Source organism: Oncorhynchus nerka, linkage group LG23 (assembly GCF_034236695.1).
Source record: "Oncorhynchus nerka isolate Pitt River linkage group LG23, Oner_Uvic_2.0, whole genome shotgun sequence".
Taxonomy (NCBI): domain Eukaryota; kingdom Metazoa; phylum Chordata; class Actinopteri; order Salmoniformes; family Salmonidae; genus Oncorhynchus; species Oncorhynchus nerka.
In genome coordinates this window covers 10,322,282-10,340,248 of record NC_088418.1, presented here as the reverse complement: position 1 = coordinate 10,340,248, position 17,967 = coordinate 10,322,282, and the positions used below count along the sequence as shown (strand labels likewise).

Genomic DNA, 17,967 nt, shown 5'->3' with positions numbered 1-17,967 from the left:
TCAATGGCCATTAAATCTCTTTCCAGCGCTCTAATTCTCATAATTTGGCCTAATGATGGAAGCTGTAATGTTTTTCTTCGTTATTGTTAGATGGCATAATGTTGAAGTCAAAATGATATACAGTACCAGTCAAAGGTTTGGACACACCTACTCATTCAAGGGTTTTTCTTTATTTTTTAAACTATTTTATACCTTGTAGAATAATATTGAAGACATCAAAACTATGAAATAATGGAATCTTGTAGTAACTAAAGTGTTAAACAAATCAAAATGTATTTTAGATTCTTCAAAGTAGCCACCCTTTGCCTTGATGACAGCTTTGCACACTCTTGGAGTTCTCTCAACCAGCTTCATGAGGAAGGCTTTTCCAACAGTCTTGAAGGAATTCCCACATATGCTGAGCACTTGTTGGCTGATTTTCCTTCACTCTGCGGTCCAACTCATCCCAAACCATCTCAATTGGGTTGAGGTTGGGTGATTGTGAAGGCCAGGTCATCACTCTCCTTCTTGGTCAAATAGCTCTTACACAGCCTTGAGGTGTGTTGGGTCATTGTCCTTTTGAAATTCAAATGATCCCAAACCAGATGGGATGGTGTTTCGCTGCAGAATGCTGTGGTAGCCATGCTGGTTATGTGTGCCTTGAATTCTAAATAAATCAAAGACGGTGCTTTGCTGGTGACACAATCACACCACCTCCTCCATGCTTCACGGGGGGAACCACACATGCGGAGATCATACGTTCACCTACTCTGCGTCTCACAAAGACATGCCGGTTGGAACCAAAAATCTCCAATTTGGACTCATCAGACCAAAGGACAGATTTCCACTGGTCTAATGTCCATTGCTTGTGTTTCTTGGCCCAAGCAAGTCTCTTCTTATTATTGGTGTCCTTTAGTAGTGGTTTCTTTGCAGCAATTCAATCATGAAGGCTTGATTCACACAGTCTCCTCTGAACAGTTGATGTTGAGATGTGTCTGTTACTTGAACTCTGTGAAGCATTTATTTGGGCTGCAATTTCTGAGGCTGGTAACTCTAATGAACTTATCCTCTGCAGCAGAGGTAACTCTGGGTCTTCCTTTCCTGTTGCGGTCCTCACGAGAGCCAGTTTCATCATAGCGCTTGATGGTTTTTCCAACTGCACTTGAAGAAACTTAAAGTTCTCAATTTTCTGTATTGGCTGACCATGTTGTAAAGTAATGATGGACTGTCGTTTCACTTTGCTTATTTGAGCTGTTCTTACCGTAGTATAGACTTGGTCTTTTACCAAATAGGGCTAGCTTGTGTATACCACCCCTACCTTGTCACAAAACAACTGATTGGCTCAAACGCATTAAAAAATAATGAAATTCCACAAATTAACTTTTAACAAGGCACACCTGTTAATTGAAATGCATTCCAGGTGACCTCATAAAGCTGGTTGAGAGAATGCCAAGAGTGTGCAAAGCTGTCATCAAGGCAAAGGGCGGCTACTTTGAAGAATCTGAAATATAAAATATATTTTGATTTGTTCAACCCTTTTTTGGTTACTACATGATACCATATGAGTTATTTCATAGTTGTAATGTCTTCATTATTATTATACAATGTAGAAAATGGTAAAAAAATAAAATAAATAAAGGAAAACCCTTGGAATGAGCAGGTGTGTCCAAACTTTTGACTGGTGCTTTATGTTATGATTTCATAATGTTTAATTGCTCTGAATCCAGAGGGAAATCATTGATGTATTACCTAAAACAATTTAGCTAGCCTTTCTCACCCCTGCTGTGTGTGTTAACCAACTTTCTGGTCCCCTTTTCCAAGCTGGATCTCCCTTTGGTTCTGGAGGCTGATATCGAGCCCCAGACGAAGAGGCCGGAACTGGTTAGTTCTCAAGCGCAGAGCTTAGCAAGGAAGTATCAGGAGACCAAAGAGCTCCTGCAGCTGCAAGAACTGAAAAAGCGTAATATGCAGGCACAGCTTGGCCTCTCGCTTTCCCACCTCTCCATCAAGGAACTTTACCTTTCCCACCCCCACACAACAGCCCCTCTGGAAAGCCTGCCTTCTTCAGAGCCGCTCGTCAAAAAAACTGTTAGCTTTTTGATCGAAGATAGTGCAGACGGGATTCAAGAGCTAGAGGACTTGATATCAGGAAAGTCCTTGACTCTGAAGGGACTGGTTAGATTGCTACGATCTCACAGTGAATTCTGCCTGGAGGGTAGTCTGGAAATAGGACAACAGGGTAGTTGCCAGAGGCTTTTGGAGAGCTGGAAGTTTCAACAAGAGGTAGACAACGAGACCATGACGCAGAGCTTGGCCAGGGCGGGCGAAAGCATCCACAGTTACGAATCGCGTCTCCTGGCCATGGAGGACATGCTAGGAAGGGTTCAGAAGGTGGAGAGCCAGAAGACCCCTTACGGACCACTGTGTCAAATCGAAGACCACTCGGAAAGCCACGAGATCGCTGTACAGGCGTTGTACCACAGGGTTGAACTTCTAAAGAGCGAAAACGGAGCGCTGAACCAGCGCTATCAGGAGATAGTGAACCAACTAACTGAGGCAGATAGGGAGATCGACAGGCTCAAAGCTGAGCTGATCAACCTGCAAGGCGGGAAACAGCACCTACTGATCCTAGAAGAGCTGAACGGAGTCAGGGCCAGACTAGCAGAGAGCCAAGCCAATGCTATCGACAGGGAGTTCTATGAGAGAGAGTTGAATGAGAAGTCTGTGAAGCTTCATGAGGCCCTTGTCACCTTGGAGGTGTTAGGAAGCGGCCTGAAGGACGGGGAGAGGAGACAGCAGCTGAAAGAGGCCACTGTCAAAGGTCTGGGATTTCAGATGGCAGAGGAAGGTGCTCCTAAGGAGAAAGGGCAACTCAAAGAGCAGCTGGAGGCAACAGGGGCCCAGCTCCTGGAAAAGGAAGATCTCTGTAGAGAACTTCAAACTCAGAACGTTGAACTTCAAGCTAGAAACCAGGAATCGGAGAGAGTCCAGAGTCTGAAACTTTTAGAGGCAGAGAATGAGATTAGGATGTTGCGAGCAAAGTTGGGGGTAAAGGCAAAGTCGGCTAGGGGAGAAAGAGAAGTGAATGTTAGTGAAGACTTGATGCAGACAGGTGAGAGGAAGGTAGCAGACAAAAGTGTTATAAAGCAAGTAGTAGGTGAGATAAAGATGAAGTCTGAGGCCCTTAGTCGGGTTTTAGAGGTGTTAGTGAAGCTTGATGTTAGTGTGGAGAAAACACTACATGATCTGAAAAGCTCTTTACATATCACAGACTGCCTTGGATCCTTTGAAGAAGAGCCAGATGAAGTAAGTCAGAGAGTAATGAAAAGGTTGGTATTAGACGCTGCGTTCTGGAGTGGTCTGTTGAACGCTTTAGAGGTTAGCCCATGCGAGACTGAAGGTGAACGTGTATGTAGTTTTGAAATGCGTGTAGTACAACGTACGGTAGCTGAGAAGAGCATGTTGATGTTGATGAACAGGATTTGTCCTCGACCCAAGATGGAAGTTGATAAGAAGATGACTGTGATGGCACAGACCATGCAAGCAGACATTTTGAATTGGTGCAGCTGGCTTGATAACGACACCAACACTCTCATTTTGAAAGATCTAACAGAGGTATTGCAAGAGAAGGTGTATTTGTTTAATCTAATTGCCTCCACCATTGAAATGTCCACAAATGACACCCTCCTGTCCTTGGTCCTAGCTAGCTTTGATTCCGGCAAAGTTAAGAAACAATGGTCTGAGCACCTTCAAGACGCAGCCACAGAAGCTCACATGGCCTATCTCATCAGCAGGCTGAACTTCCAACACGAGAAAGAACTGAAAGAAACGCAGGTTGAGAAACTTCAGATTGGCAACTCTGACTGTGCCAGCTGCTTTCTATTGGGAGAACAGAACCGAGAACTCCAATCCAAAATGGCGGATCAGCAGAATCCTCAACGCCTTGAAAGCACTATGAGTGAAGATACTAGACCAGTAACACACATTCAGATCGAAGGGGAGCCCATTGACTCCCTGGACAAGGCCATACAGCTGCAAGACATGGTAGCCAAGCACACGCTGGAGCTGAGGGAGACCAAGGACGTCTACACACAGGTAACAGAAAATCTGCGACAGGAGGTGGCGAAGGTGTCCGAGATACTGCGTCTAGAACGTGAAGAAAACGTGAAGGAGATCGACTCTCTGACTGTCTGCATGGAGAACCTGAAGAAGAAACACGAGACAGAGAGGATCGTCCTACTAGAGAAGCTCCACCATCAGATGGATGTCACCCCAGGAGGAAGCTATCCCACTGGGGCAGAGGATGGGACGATGTCCCCTGAGACCTCCACAACCTCCGCCCTCAAGGAGCGCATCCAGGAGCTGGTGGCCCAGGTCTCGGCCATGACAGAGGAGATGAAGCGGAGGGAGCTCCAGGGTGACGCAGCTAACCTCCGACTGAAATACGACAAAGACCTGGAGAATCTGAAGGTGGAAGCCTTTCCTTGTCCTTTCTGTTCCTCCGTCCGTGATGCCTTTTCTCCTTGTGGCACCCCCCCACCCTCCCGACCCACTCCTTACCTCTTACCCCCCCCCCTTTCCTCTGTAGCCCTGCTATCCTCACTCTGCTTGCTTTCCTTTGTATATCAGTATCCTCTGGTGTTGCATGGTGACTAATCCACTGTTAGTGCATGTGGTTGTTGACGCTACGTGTCTGCTGAGGAACTCGTTTTGTTTGACAGGAAAAAGGTTAGTTAACCAGAACTTCTTCTCCGAAATCTCAACTGGAACATTGTTTATGTGGGAGGCAACCCATCTGCTTAGGGAGACCAACCAGAACCTCTCTTACAGTCCCATGAAAGTCAGGCTGACAAAGAATTCAGGTCATGTTATTTAGTGTCTATCAGCGTCTTTACACATCCAATGTGAAACGAGCATTCCAGCAGGTATAGTTGTTGATGAAAGGAATTCTTCGGAAGCTACAATTTGATGTGCTTCATTACAGATTCCTTGCTTCAGTAGGCGTCGTATGTATTAGAAGTGTCAATTACAAACGGTTGAAGCCCTTTTTAAAGCTGTCTACCTATGGTTGTCCTCAACAGATACATGATTTAGATAATGGAGTGTGCTTGAGGAGGAAGTTTAAATGACCTGCATTTGAAGGTGCATGGGGCTTACCTCTTTTGTCTTTTTGATGTGCTTTTGCTTTAACTGACAATAATGAACCTTTCCCCCCTTCTGATATGCTGATGGGAACTTATAATAATTGACAGGCTATCAAAACATTGCAGAATGCTTGAAGCGTAGACATATTTGCAATGCAGGTGCTTCTACACCTGCATTGCTTGCTGTTTGGGGTTTTAGACTGGGTTTCTGTACAGCACTTTGTGGCGTCAGATGATGTAAGAAGGACTTTATAAATATATTTGATTGATATTTACTTCCTTGGAAACGTCATTCTTTAAAGGAAGAAATGCAAAACAAGATCTAATCGCAGCTATATAAAAAAAAAAGTATATTAACCACATTCCACCATGATCCTATACCTAGAATCTTTGGTAATGTATGTGAACATATAGTTACCCAGGTGTTTTTATACATCATAGATCCTGTCTTATTATTATTTATTTAGACTACATAGAATTCAAGTTAAAAAAACAAAAAACTTGTATCCATTGTCATGGTCTCTACATTACGTTGTAGACGTTCATAAGAATTACACAGGTCATTTATAATCAGGCTCCAGCTTTACATGAATAGTTTTAAGAGCTGTTGTTGTTTTCTGCGTGTTTTTATTAGGCCTGAAGTGACTGTTTCTAAGCAGATGACATGGATTCTCCTACTCAGGTTTAGAACACAGCTTGGGAACACAGCTTGGGAACACAGCTGACATGATTTGACCTGCGCTACACCAGGTCTTTTGTTGTTGCTGCTGGTGTTGTAATCTTTGTATTGTTGTTGTGTATGGAGACGGACGGGTGGTAGAATTTTTGCGGTCCTCTTAACAGCAATAACATTGTAAAATCAGAAATAACGTTTTAGCAGTTCCCTTCCTGGTCCTCGAGGACAGGTTTCATCCCTGGAACACAGTCCCTCCAGTCAGACATACTTTATTTACATGTAGTTGTATACTATACACCAGCCACTCCCCTAAACAGGAAATGGCCCCCACAAACGCACTTAGACACACACACTAAACAAAGGGCAGGTGTTGCTTGCTGTGATGTCACAGTAGGAAGTGCCCCTAAATACCCAGACAGTGGGCGTGGGGGTTGGCTCAGTCTCAAAGGTTGTTCCCTCCTGGGCCAGTTTCCTGAGCGCTGGGGACTTATCCCTGTGAAAATACTTTTTAGGAAACGAGAGAGGGAGCATAGGACAGTACTCAGATTAGCAGCACTGAATAGAGGACGGAAGTAACTTTTGGGTCGAGCTGGTCGGAAGGCCATTCAAATCCCCTCTTGTGGAAACATGCACTGTAATTATAATAGCATTGTGAGTGACTCTAAAACCGTGTTGATCAGACGCCCTCCTCCCCTCCCCTCCCCAGCCTTCTTTCTCTATACTGCTAAAAGGTGTTGGTGCGAAGCTGCCAATCGTGCCTCATTTGACACAGACAGGCTGGCCCAGAGACAGTACGATGGGGAGACACCAGACTCCACTGTCTGTCCCCACAGAATCATCAATTATCCAGTGTTCTACTCGGTCTCATCTTAACCTCCTACATCCCATCAAGACATCCCCCAATAGAAACAGAGTGGACTGGTCTTTCACATTATAGACGGCTAAAACAATATGACACGCTATGACACGAACTCAATTTGCAATGGGTGTTTTATGAGCGAGACGGCCCGGATTTCACTTGGCTTAAAATCTTGGCAGAGGTTGAATACCTTCACTGTTGCAGGGATAATTAGGCTACACAGAACACGGCCTTCTCAATCACATTGTGTTCTAGCTGCCTACGCATTTCTTCAACGTATTGTGTATTCTGTACCAGAGGCTTATGTTGTTAATAGCTAAAGTAGCTAGCTTGGTGTTTTGTCGTCAGTGATCAGTGAATAGATGGTCAACGGTGGTTGTGGGTCAGGAGTTTTGGGTCAGGAGTTTTTTGGGCTTTAACTACATCGAGTTTGACCACGAAAAATACCCTATAACTAGGGGCCAGAGGTTTTCCTAATCAAGTCACATGGTCAGGCAGGAAACTCCTGGCCCTAGCTTATGGTTTCGTGTAGATTCACTTTTCACCCATTCCCCTCCATTGATAGGCCACCTGTGAGAGGGGCTTTGCTGCCATGGAGGAGTCCCACCAGAGGGTGATTGAAGAACTGCAGAGGAAAAACCAGAGAGCACTGGAGAACCTACACGAGGAAAAGGAGAGGCTGCTAGCCGAGGAGACTGCCGCTACCATAGCCGGTCAGTAGTAATTGCGATAGCGGCTAACGCTAACCCTATCAGCAGTAGCACCTTGGTAATCATATAGGCCTAGTGTCCCATGCTAGCAGTACCATCAGGCTAACATTAAGTATTTTGTTCACTTGTGTACACAAATCCACCATTGTGAGCTATCATGGTCTTTGGGTTTTGCTTTATAAAACAGTGGATTTTCTTTCTAAAACGACATGATTACCTAACGTGGTCCGGGTATGCTTGATGATTTCTCCTAAATAACAACGTTCTTTGTTTTGGTTGCCCCAGCAATCGAGGCGATGAAGAACGCCCACCGGTCGGAGCTGGAGAAGGAGCTGGACAAGGCCCGCAAGTCCAACAGCAACACGGAGAACGCAGACATAGAGGAGATATGCCGGCAACACGAGTAAGTTATGACAAGATGGCACCGACTGACATGTTCGCCGTGTTGCTAGCTCCTAGCCAACTTTGCCGTCTTTTTGTTTATTTTAGTGTTCTTTTTTTTACTTTATTTGCCCAAAAATGTTTCTAGTATTATCTCCTATGACCGACGAGCACTCCTGGTCATCAAATCGGCGATTACTCGCCACAAATTTGACAGATTCGACCCTTTGTTCAGTTCTCCCAAAGTAGTTTCATTCATTCCAGGAGCCTCTACCAAAAAGAGAGCTAGTGTTTTAGTCAGACTAAAGAGAATGGCCAATCACCTAATGCTTCCTAGTATTGTACTAGCAAATGTACAGTCTCTAGACAATAAGTTACAAGCTCAGAGTGAGGATTTCCTACCAGCTGGACCTGAGAGACACATAATTTGCCTCACTGAAACGTGGCTCATGGGCTCCATGCTGGATCTGGCTATCCAGCCTGCTGGGTTTTCCATTATCACGTAGCCAGAGGAATCTTTCTGGGAAAAGTAAAGGGGAAGGCATTTGCTTCATTATCAACAACTCATGGTGTGACTGTGGTAACTTACAATTCCTCACAACTTTCTGTTCTCCCGCTGTTGTAATACCTCCCGATTAAATGCCAACCCCACTATCTCCCAAGATAATTCCCAGTGGTTATAATCACGGCTGTATACCCCCAGCACCGATCCTCCCATGAGGGCTCCCGTTGCTGTAGAAGACTGTGAGCTCTAGATCTCTGCGGCTGACGTCAGTAAGACCTTCAAGCGTGTGAATGCTTGCAAAGGAGCCGGTCCAGACAGTATCCCCGGCCACGTCCTCAAAGTATGTGCAGACCAGCTGGCTGGAGATTTCACGGACATATTCAACCTCTCCCTGTCCCAGTCTTTGATCCCCACATGCTTCAAGATGTCTAGCATTGTCCCAGTACCCAAGCAAACAAAGGTAACCTGCCTAAATGACTGTCGCCCTGTAGAACTCACTTCTGTCATCATGAAGTGCTTTGAGATGCTGGTCCCAAGAACCAAGTCAGCTCCACCTTACCGGACACCCTGGGCCCACTAAAATTTGCAAATGACCCAACATATCCACAGATATCGCAATTGCCCTACACACTGCCCTATCCCACCTGGACAAGAGCAAAGCCTATGTAAGAAAGATGTTCATCGCCTACAGCTCAGCTTTCAACACCATAGGCCCCTCCATGCTTGACACTAAGCTCAAGGCCCTGGGTATGAACACCTCCCTCTTCAACTGTACCCCAGGTGGTGAGGGTAGGCAACACACGTCTGCCACACTGACCCTCAACACGGGGGTCCCCCAGGGGTTTGTGCTCAGTCCCCTCCTGTACATCTGCATAGCCATGTACGACTCCAACAACATCATCATCATCAGGCGACTGAAGAAATTCAGCATGTGTCCTCAGATCCTCAAGAAGTTCTACCGCTGCACTATTGAGAGCATCCAAGACCAGCTGCATCTCCGCCTGGTACAGCAACTGCACCGCCCTCAACCGGAAGGCTCTGCAAAGGGTGGTATGGACTGCCCAATACGCTCCCTGCCCTCCTATTATATCTACAACAGGCAGTGTTTGAGGAAGGCCTGGAAGATCGTCAAGGGCTGCAGTCACCTGAGCCATGGACTGTTTACTCTGTTACCATCTGGGAAATGGTATCGGAGCATCGGGTCTCGGACCAACAGGCTCCGAGACAGCTTCTACCACCAGGCCATCAGACTGCTGAACAGCTATGTCTTGATGATGAGTTGAATCAGCTGTGTAGTGCACCCCTGGGGGTCCATAACCTGCACCCTTGGGGTCCATAACCTGCACCCTTGGGGTCCATAACCTGCACCCTTGGGGTCCATAACCTGCACCCCTTGGGGTCCATAACCTGCACCCTTGGGGTCCATAACCTGCACCCCTTGGGGTCCATAACCTGCACCCTTGGGGTCCATAACCTGCACCCTTGGGGTCCATAACCTGCACCCTTGGGGTCCATAACCTGCACCCTTGGGGTCCATAACCTGCACCCTTGGGGTCCATAACCTGCACCCTTGGGGTCCATAACGTGCACCCCTTGGGGTCCATAACGTGCACCCCTTGGGGTCCATAACCTGCACGCCTTGGGGTCTATAACCTGCACCCCTTGGGGTCTATAACCTGCACCCCTTGGGGTCTATAACCTGCACCCCTTGGGGTCCATAACCTGCACCCCTTGGGGTCCATAACCTGCACCCCTTGGGGTCCATAACCTGCACCCCTTGGGGTCTATAACCTGCACCCCTTGGGGTCCATAACCTGCACCCCTTGGGGTCTATAATCTGCTCCCCTTGGGGTCCATAACCTGCACCCCTTGGGGTCTATAACCTGCACCCCTTGGGGTCCATAACCTGCACCCCTTGGGGTCCATAACCTGCACCCCTTGGGGTCCATAACCTGCACCCCTTGGGGTCCATAACCTGCACCCCTTGGGGTCTATAACCTGCACCCCTTGGGGTCCATAACCTGCATAACCTGTTGAGGGTACTGTGGTTGTGACTGCACCTTTTACACCTGATGGAAACTGTGGATGTGACTGCACCTTTTACACCTGATGGAAACTGTGAATGTGACTGCACCTTTTACACCTGATGGAAACTGTGGATGTGACTGCACCTTTTACACCTGATGGAAACTGTGGATGTGACTGCACCTTTTACACCTGATGGAAACTGTGGATGTGACTGCACCTTTTACACCTGATGGAAACTGTGGATGTGACTGCACCTTTTACACCTGATGGAAACTGTGGATGTGACTGCACCTTTTACACCTGATGGAAACTGTGGATGTGACTGCACCTTTTACACCTGATGGAAACTGTGGATGTGACTGCACCTTTTACACCTGATGGAAACTGTGGATGTGACTGCACCTTTTACACCTGATGGAAACTGTGGATGTGACTGCACCTTTTACACCTGATGGAAACTGTGGATGTGACTGCACCTTTTACACCTGATGGAAACTGTGGATGTGACTGCACCTTTTACACCTGATGGAAACTGTGGATGTGACTGCACCTTTTACACCTGATGGAAACTGTGAATGTGACTGCACCTTTTACACCTGATGGAAACTGTGGATGTGACTGCACCTTTTACACCTGATGGAAACTGTGGATGTGACTGCACCTTTTACACCTGATGGAAACTGTGGATGTGACTGCACCTTTTACACCTGATGGAAACTGTGGATGTGACTGCACCTTTTACACCTGATGGAAACTGTGGATGTGACTGCACCTTTTACACCTGATGGAAACTGTGGATGTGACTGCACCTTTTACACCTGATGGAAACTGTGGATGTGACTGCACCTTTTACACCTGATGGAAACTGTGGATGTGACTGCACCTTTTACACCTGATGGAAACTGTGGATGTGACTGCACCTTTTACACCTGATGGAAACTGTGGATGTGACTGCACCTTTTACACCTGATGGAAACTGTGGATGTGACTGCACCTTTTACACCTGATGGAAACTGTGGATGTGACTGCACCTTTTACACCTGATGGAAACTGTGGATGTGACTGCACCTTTTACACCTGATGGAAACTGTGGATGTGACTGCACCTTTTACACCTGATGGAAACTGTGGATGTGACTGCACCTTTTACACCTGATGGAAACTGTGGATGTGACTGCACCTTTTACACCTGATGGAAACTGTGGATGTGACTGCACCTTTTACACCTGATGGAAACTGTGGATGTGACTGCACCTTTTACACCTGATGGAAACTGTGGATGTGACTGCACCTTTTACACCTGATGGAAACTGTGGATGTGACTGCACCTTTTACACCTGATGGAAACTGTGGATGTGACTGCACCTTTTACACCTGATGGAAACTGTGGATGTGACTGCACCTTTTACACCTGATGGAAACTGTGGATGTGACTGCACCTTTTACACCTGATGGAAACTGTGGATGTGACTGCACCTTTTACACCTGATGGAAACTGTGGATGTGACTGCACCTTTTACACCTGATGGAAACTGTGGATGTGACTGCACCTTTTACACCTGATGGAAACTGTGGATGTGACTGCACCTTTTACACCTGATGGAAACTGTGGATGTGACTGCACCTTTTACTGATGGAAACTGTGGATGTGACTGCACCTTTTACACCTGATGGAAACTGTGGATGTGACTGCACCTTTTACACCTGATGGAAACTGTGGATGTGACTGCACCTTTTACACCTGATGGAAACTGTGGATGTGACTGCACCTTTTACACCTGATGGAAACTGTGGATGTGACTGCACCTTTTACACCTGATGGAAACTGTGGATGTGACTGCACCTTTTACACCTGATGGAAACTGTGAATGTGACTGCACCTTTTACACCTGATGGAAACTGTGGATGTGACTGCACCTTTTACACCTGATGGAAACTGTGGATGTGACTGCACCTTTTACACCTGATGGAAACTGTGGATGTGACTGCACCTTTTACACCTGATGGAAACTGTGGATGTGACTGCACCTTTTACACCTGATGGAAACTGTGGATGTGACTGCACCTTTTACACCTGATGGAAACTGTGGATGTGACTGCACCTTTTACACCTGATGGAAACTGTGGATGTGACTGCACCAATTATGTTTTTATATTGAAGTTTAAATCCAACCCAGCGCCATGGGAACGAAGGTCTGGGCAAAGCCAGTATGTCACTGTGACTGGTTGTGCCTTGCCAGCTGTAACCAGGGCAACGTGGAACTAAAGGTGGCGGCTGGTGACCTTGCCAAACCTGGAATTACAGACGGTTCCAGTCCCAGCCGTCTGTCTGGGGTTTATTAAGGAACTGATTAGCAGCAGTCTGGCCCAGTCTGTCTAGCCTCTGAATACACTGAAGCTCCAGTGTCAGGCCAGAACTAAAATATGAAGGAAGGAGTGGCTGTACTGAGTCTGGTTCCTTACAATGTTTTTTCCTACTCACCCTACAAAATGAAGGAGTTTTCTCAGATCTGTGTTACTGTTTCCTTTGGTCAGCTATTATGATGGAAAAGTGTTCAGCGTGGTCTTTTTGGTTGTGTTTCTTGCTTGGTAAATGTATGGTGTTGATTGGCTGAGTGTGGTACTGAGTGGTAAATGTATGGTGTTGATTGGCTGAGTGTGTTGCCTGATTTACTGAGTCTTTTCCTGTGTTCTCTCTCTCCCTCTCTCTCTCTTTTTCCCTCTTTCCCTCTCACGTTCCCCTCTCTTTCCCTCTGTCTCTCACTCTCTTTCCCCTTATCTCTTTCCCTCTCTCTCTATCTTTGCCTTTCCCTCTCGTTCTCTCTTTCTCCCTCTCCCTCCCTCGTCTGTGTTGCAGAGAGGAGCTGTGTTCATTCCAGAGGGAGATCGAGGTGTTGTCAGAGCAGTACTCTCAGAAGTGTCTGGAGAACGCCCACCTGGCCCAGGCCCTGGAGGCTGAGAGACAGGCCCTCAGACAGTGTCAGAGGGAGAACCAGGAGCTCAACGCACACAACCAGGTGCACACACACACACACCCAGGCACTAACAAACACCCAGGTAATAGTCCTCACACTTACCATGATATGTAATGTGCCTTGTGTCTGTAGGAGCTGAACAACCGTCTAGCTGCAGAGATCACTAAGATGCGCTCTATGGCCACTGAAGACGGGGGTGGAAACGCCTGCAACATTACACATGGGAAGGAACTGTACGAACTAGAGGTAAGCTCCGCTCGAGGTGAACATAAGATTAGACGATTTGAAGTCTTCCTGTTTGTTGAAAAGGGGACTTTGCTTTTATACACAGCTGAAGTTTAGCCCTTAAATCTTAGCGTTTTGATCTTTGCCAGGTGATGTTGAGGGTGAAGGAGTCGGAGGTCCAGTATCTGAAACAGGAAATCAACTCTCTGAGGGATGAACTCCAGGCCGCCCAAAGAGTAAGACCCAATTTACCTAAAACAGCTTTTTATCATTTTTCATTGTATTTTATGATATTTTCTCATTTTATGCCCAGGTTGTTTTTCTCACCCTGCCACCTTAAACAATGTATCATTTGTCCCTCCAGGATAAGAAGTATGCGACGGACAAGTACAAGGACATCTACACAGAGCTGAGTATCGTGAAGGCCAAAGCAGAGCGAGACCTGGGGAGGCTCAGAGAGCAGCTGCAGCTGGCCCACGAGGCACTGGGGGAACCGTCACTGGAGGAGGTGGAGAGGGCAGGAGGATACGGTAGGAATACAGAACACTTTCTAGCCTTCTGCTACTCCGTTAGTGTGTTCCAAATGGAACCCTAGTCCTTACCTAGTGTTCCAAATGGAACCCTAGACCCTACCTAGTGTTCCAAATGGAACCCTAGACCCTACCTAGTGTTCCAAATGGAACCCTAGACCCTACCTAGTGTTCCAAATGGAACCCTAGTCCCTACCTAGTGTTCCAAATGGAACCCTAGTCCCTACTTAGTGCACAACTTATGACCTGAGCCCTTTGTTTCAGTCTTAACAAGTTTGGTGGTTGTTTCACTCATAACCAGTGTGTGGCAATGCCTCCAACATTTGCATTTGTTCTGTCTATTTACATAAGATGTCTCATAGTCCAGACTGTCTCTGACCTGCAACCCACTGATCTCCTTACGACAACCAGCCAGACAAGTAGATTTATTACAGTAGTGTCTATAGTATACTGTACATAAGCTGAACTAGCCACTTTTTCCCCCCAGGACATGTCATTGAAGTAATTGTCTTATCTCTCCTCAGATATCATGAAGTCCAAAAGCAACCCTGACATTCTCAAGATGGCGGCTGCTGCCGCCAAACGCATCGAGCGCACCATGAGGTCAAAGGTATAACTTATTAACACCTGAGTAAGACATATTAATGTGTTTTTCCCAATCGAGAAGTCTCCCACAGCTGAAGGTTGTCTGTGTGAGAACAGTTCAGTTTGGAACCAAGTGCCATTGAGCTGTGACACACTGCCACCTTCAGGTTAACTACTGCATTACACTGCAACTTTTGAGGTTTGAATTCCCCAACATACAACACTTTTGTCATATTACTCTAAAAACCTTTAAACAAATCCCTTTGTGCTATTTGATTGTGGGTTAAAATGCTTCTATAAGAGAGAAGTGTACCAATATGTGATGAGATGGGTCCCCCCCCCAAACCCCTTCTCAGTCTGTGTCTGGTGCCCAGGGCCAGCTAGGGCTGCCTGAGAACCTATAGGCCTACTTTTCTCCTTATGGTCACATACCAAACCAGACAACCACCAATAGCAGTGCATCATTGGTGTACCACCATTTTGTTTATATGTTCACCCTTCAGCAGTGTGTTACCCAGAAATAACCACTATATCCCCTGTTTGCTCATTCTAATGGTCTCCAACATCCTTCTGGGTGTGAATAAAAGACTTACATTATTATTCCCCACGTTTCTGGTACGGATGAGAGAAAAGCCCTCTGCATTACTAGACCCTTTGGACTCTTGTGCTTTCCCTCCTCTGAATCTCACACATTAACAGTCAAAATCACATTTTTGATTGTGGATTTGAAATGGATCACCTTTTTGTTTTTGGTACCAGTGGGGGCTAGAGAGAAATATCAGTTTTTACCAGTGACAGAAATGACCTCTCTGTTTGCATCAATCTGCTTCCTCGTCAATGATTCAGTCCTGTCTACCTGAAAGTCTCAGTTAAACCTGACCACGGTCATTAACAGTCTCTCCCCCCCCCCAGAGTCTGAAGGAAGGGCTCACTGCCGAGCAGCGACTCCACCTGTTTGACAAAGACACTAAGGAGTTCTGACTGAGTCACACCGCTCCAGTCACCTTGCAGCATGTTTAAAAAGGACACTATATTTTACCTCTGTAATGACTTATTTAGAAACACACTGGTCACCACACACACACATGTCGTGTGTGTATATATGTATATTTTTTAAAAACATGGTAATGAAGATTTGAATTTTATGTCTAGACTCATTCCATGCACTTTAGTTACTGTGACATTTAGTTTTTTAGTTTTTCATCACCATTACGTGTTACGGTAAATACTCTGTACGGTTTTTAATGAGGCATCGATCGTGCCTACACTAACAAAGATGGCCTGTAAGCTACTGTTTGGACTCCTTAGTCTGTGTTAATAGCCGAAGGAATAATTATGATGTTGTAAAAGGCTAAACACAACTGCATAATGATGATGATGATGGAATAATTACTTGCATAAGCAAAACCGTAGGAGCAATCTTGCCTTCAGGCTTGCGTGTTATGCTAGGTGAGGTCAGTGTTCACATGCTGTCTCTATCCCCTTAACAAAGCTATGGAAATCAAATGTTTGCCTGCATCATTGTACAAGTAAACTATCTGTTACGTTGGATGTTGCTCCTTCCTTGCCTGATGTGTTGACTTGTTATATGATAATTATTAACATCATAGAATGTTTTCTGAAACGGGGCCATTTTAAAATGACCCCTGGAAGGCGACTGCTTGAACGCATACAGAACGAATGGGATTATCTGATTTCCGATATAAATATATTTACATTCTTCTCTGTGTAATCGTATTGGCACAGCTGTATGGGAGGATGATTTGTTGGAGTCGGTTATGTCTGTAGTCTTGTTCAGTGGCAGTCCCTTTGTATTTATTTATGTATGTTTTTTGTCTCGCATACCAATCCCTCTGTACTCTACTGTTGTAAATATACAACCAATGTATACCAACTGACAACCGGTTTATTAGCAATAAATATTTTTGCACCCTGTGTTCAGTTTGAGTGTTTTAATCTACTAAACTGTGTTAATCTTTCTCCAAACCGATTTAAAAGGAATTATACACCGCAACACTTTTCTCTCAAGGGCCCCAGTCAAGTAGGTTTTATTTTCTGTCTGCTATTTAATTGATCAATTGCCCAGAGAGAACATTTACAGGGCCTATTGAAAGTCTACACAGCCCTCGCACATACTTCACATTTTGCCTCCTTCAAAGGAATTCAATTGGATTTCTTTCCAACAGATCTACACAACCTCCACCGTTTCAAAATGAATGGAAATTAGACATTTTTCCAAATATTTTTGTAGTAATTCACAAAACCTATTCGTGCCGTAGTGAATGTGTAGTTCATGCACTACTCAAGATGTACAAGTAGAGTTTTGCAGTGTTCAGTAGGAAAACACTAGTTTCCAGTAATCAGGTAGAGTTTTGCAGTGTTCAGTAGGAAAACACTAGTTTCCAGTAATCAGGTAGAGTTTTGCAGTGTTCAGTAGGAAAACACTAGTTTCCAGTAATCAGGTAGAGTTTTGCAGTGTTCAGTAGGAAAACACTAGTTTCCAGTAATCAGGTAGAGTTTTGCAGTGTTCAGTAGGAAAACACTAGTTTCCAGTAATCAGGTAGAGTTTTGTACTAATTGATGTTGGTAGTAAATAAGTTGTCAAAATACAGCCAGAAGACAAAACAGGAAGTCGTTGGTTGTTCCCTAGCTAGTGTTTTTTGACAATCCCTGAATGTAATCATCCATGGTCATCCTGTCGTTAGACCTTCTATATAACTTTTTACAACATCAGAATGTTTGCTTAACAAAACAGTTTGCTGTTGTCATGGAGATTTGGGTTTAGCCCGGCTGTTTGCTAGCCCCATTGAAATGTAGCTACTGTATGTAGCCTCTGTTTTTGTCATGCTAGCTAATAAGTATGTGTTTTTAATGCAAATATACAGTATGTTCATATTGGTATACTTACCTATTCCACTAACCTCTTTTGACATGTTGCCAAGTAGGCCTTTGAAATATGGTGGCCATTGTTGGTGAGGTGAACATTGCTTATCAAATGTTTTTCTGTGTTGTCATGTGACATCTGTTAGCAGATGTTTGATAATGGCTTATAATTGGTTTGTCTCTTGGGCTTGTCTAAAAGGGTACACGGTGGAGAAATGTGAACGCAACAAAGAGGATCTGAAGATACAGTAAGTCCAAGCTGAATGAAAACCTCAAAGGGTAATTTAATACCCTGTGATCTATACTCCTCTAAACTGGTCATCTCTGTATACCCATCGCAAGACCCACTGGTTGATGCTTATTTATAAAACCCTTAGGCCTCACTCCCCCCAGTCTGAGATATCTACTGCAGTCGTCATCAATCACATTCAACACCTGTTCTGCCAGTCACATTCTGTTAAAGGTCCCCAAAGCACACACATCCCTGG

The 17,967-nt window shown here is 45.4% G+C and overlaps 1 protein-coding gene across 3 annotated transcripts in view; it reads left to right on the top strand.

The window, feature by feature from the left end:
• LOC115107164 (myosin phosphatase Rho-interacting protein-like) overlaps window positions 1-16,531 on the top strand; it is a 76,625-nt gene extending 60,094 nt beyond the window's left edge. Inside the window, exons 14-22 of one of the 3 annotated variants that reach the window (XM_065007845.1) lie at window positions 1,801-1,860; window positions 7,224-7,371; window positions 7,654-7,771; window positions 13,139-13,298; window positions 13,389-13,502; window positions 13,631-13,717; window positions 13,846-14,011; window positions 14,536-14,621; window positions 15,509-16,531. In XM_065007845.1, coding sequence (XP_064863917.1) covers window positions 1,801-1,860; window positions 7,224-7,371; window positions 7,654-7,771; window positions 13,139-13,298; window positions 13,389-13,502; window positions 13,631-13,717; window positions 13,846-14,011; window positions 14,536-14,621; window positions 15,509-15,577 — 1,008 coding nt within the window. In that variant the 3' untranslated portion in view covers window positions 15,578-16,531. Of the gene's footprint in view, window positions 1-1,800; window positions 4,450-7,223; window positions 7,372-7,653; window positions 7,772-13,138; window positions 13,299-13,388; window positions 13,503-13,630; window positions 13,718-13,845; window positions 14,012-14,535; window positions 14,622-15,508 lie in introns of all 3 variants that reach the window. The other 2 variants (XM_065007844.1, XM_065007846.1) reach the window with 2 other exon arrangements.
• The last annotated feature ends 1,436 nt before the right edge of the window (window positions 16,532-17,967 follow it).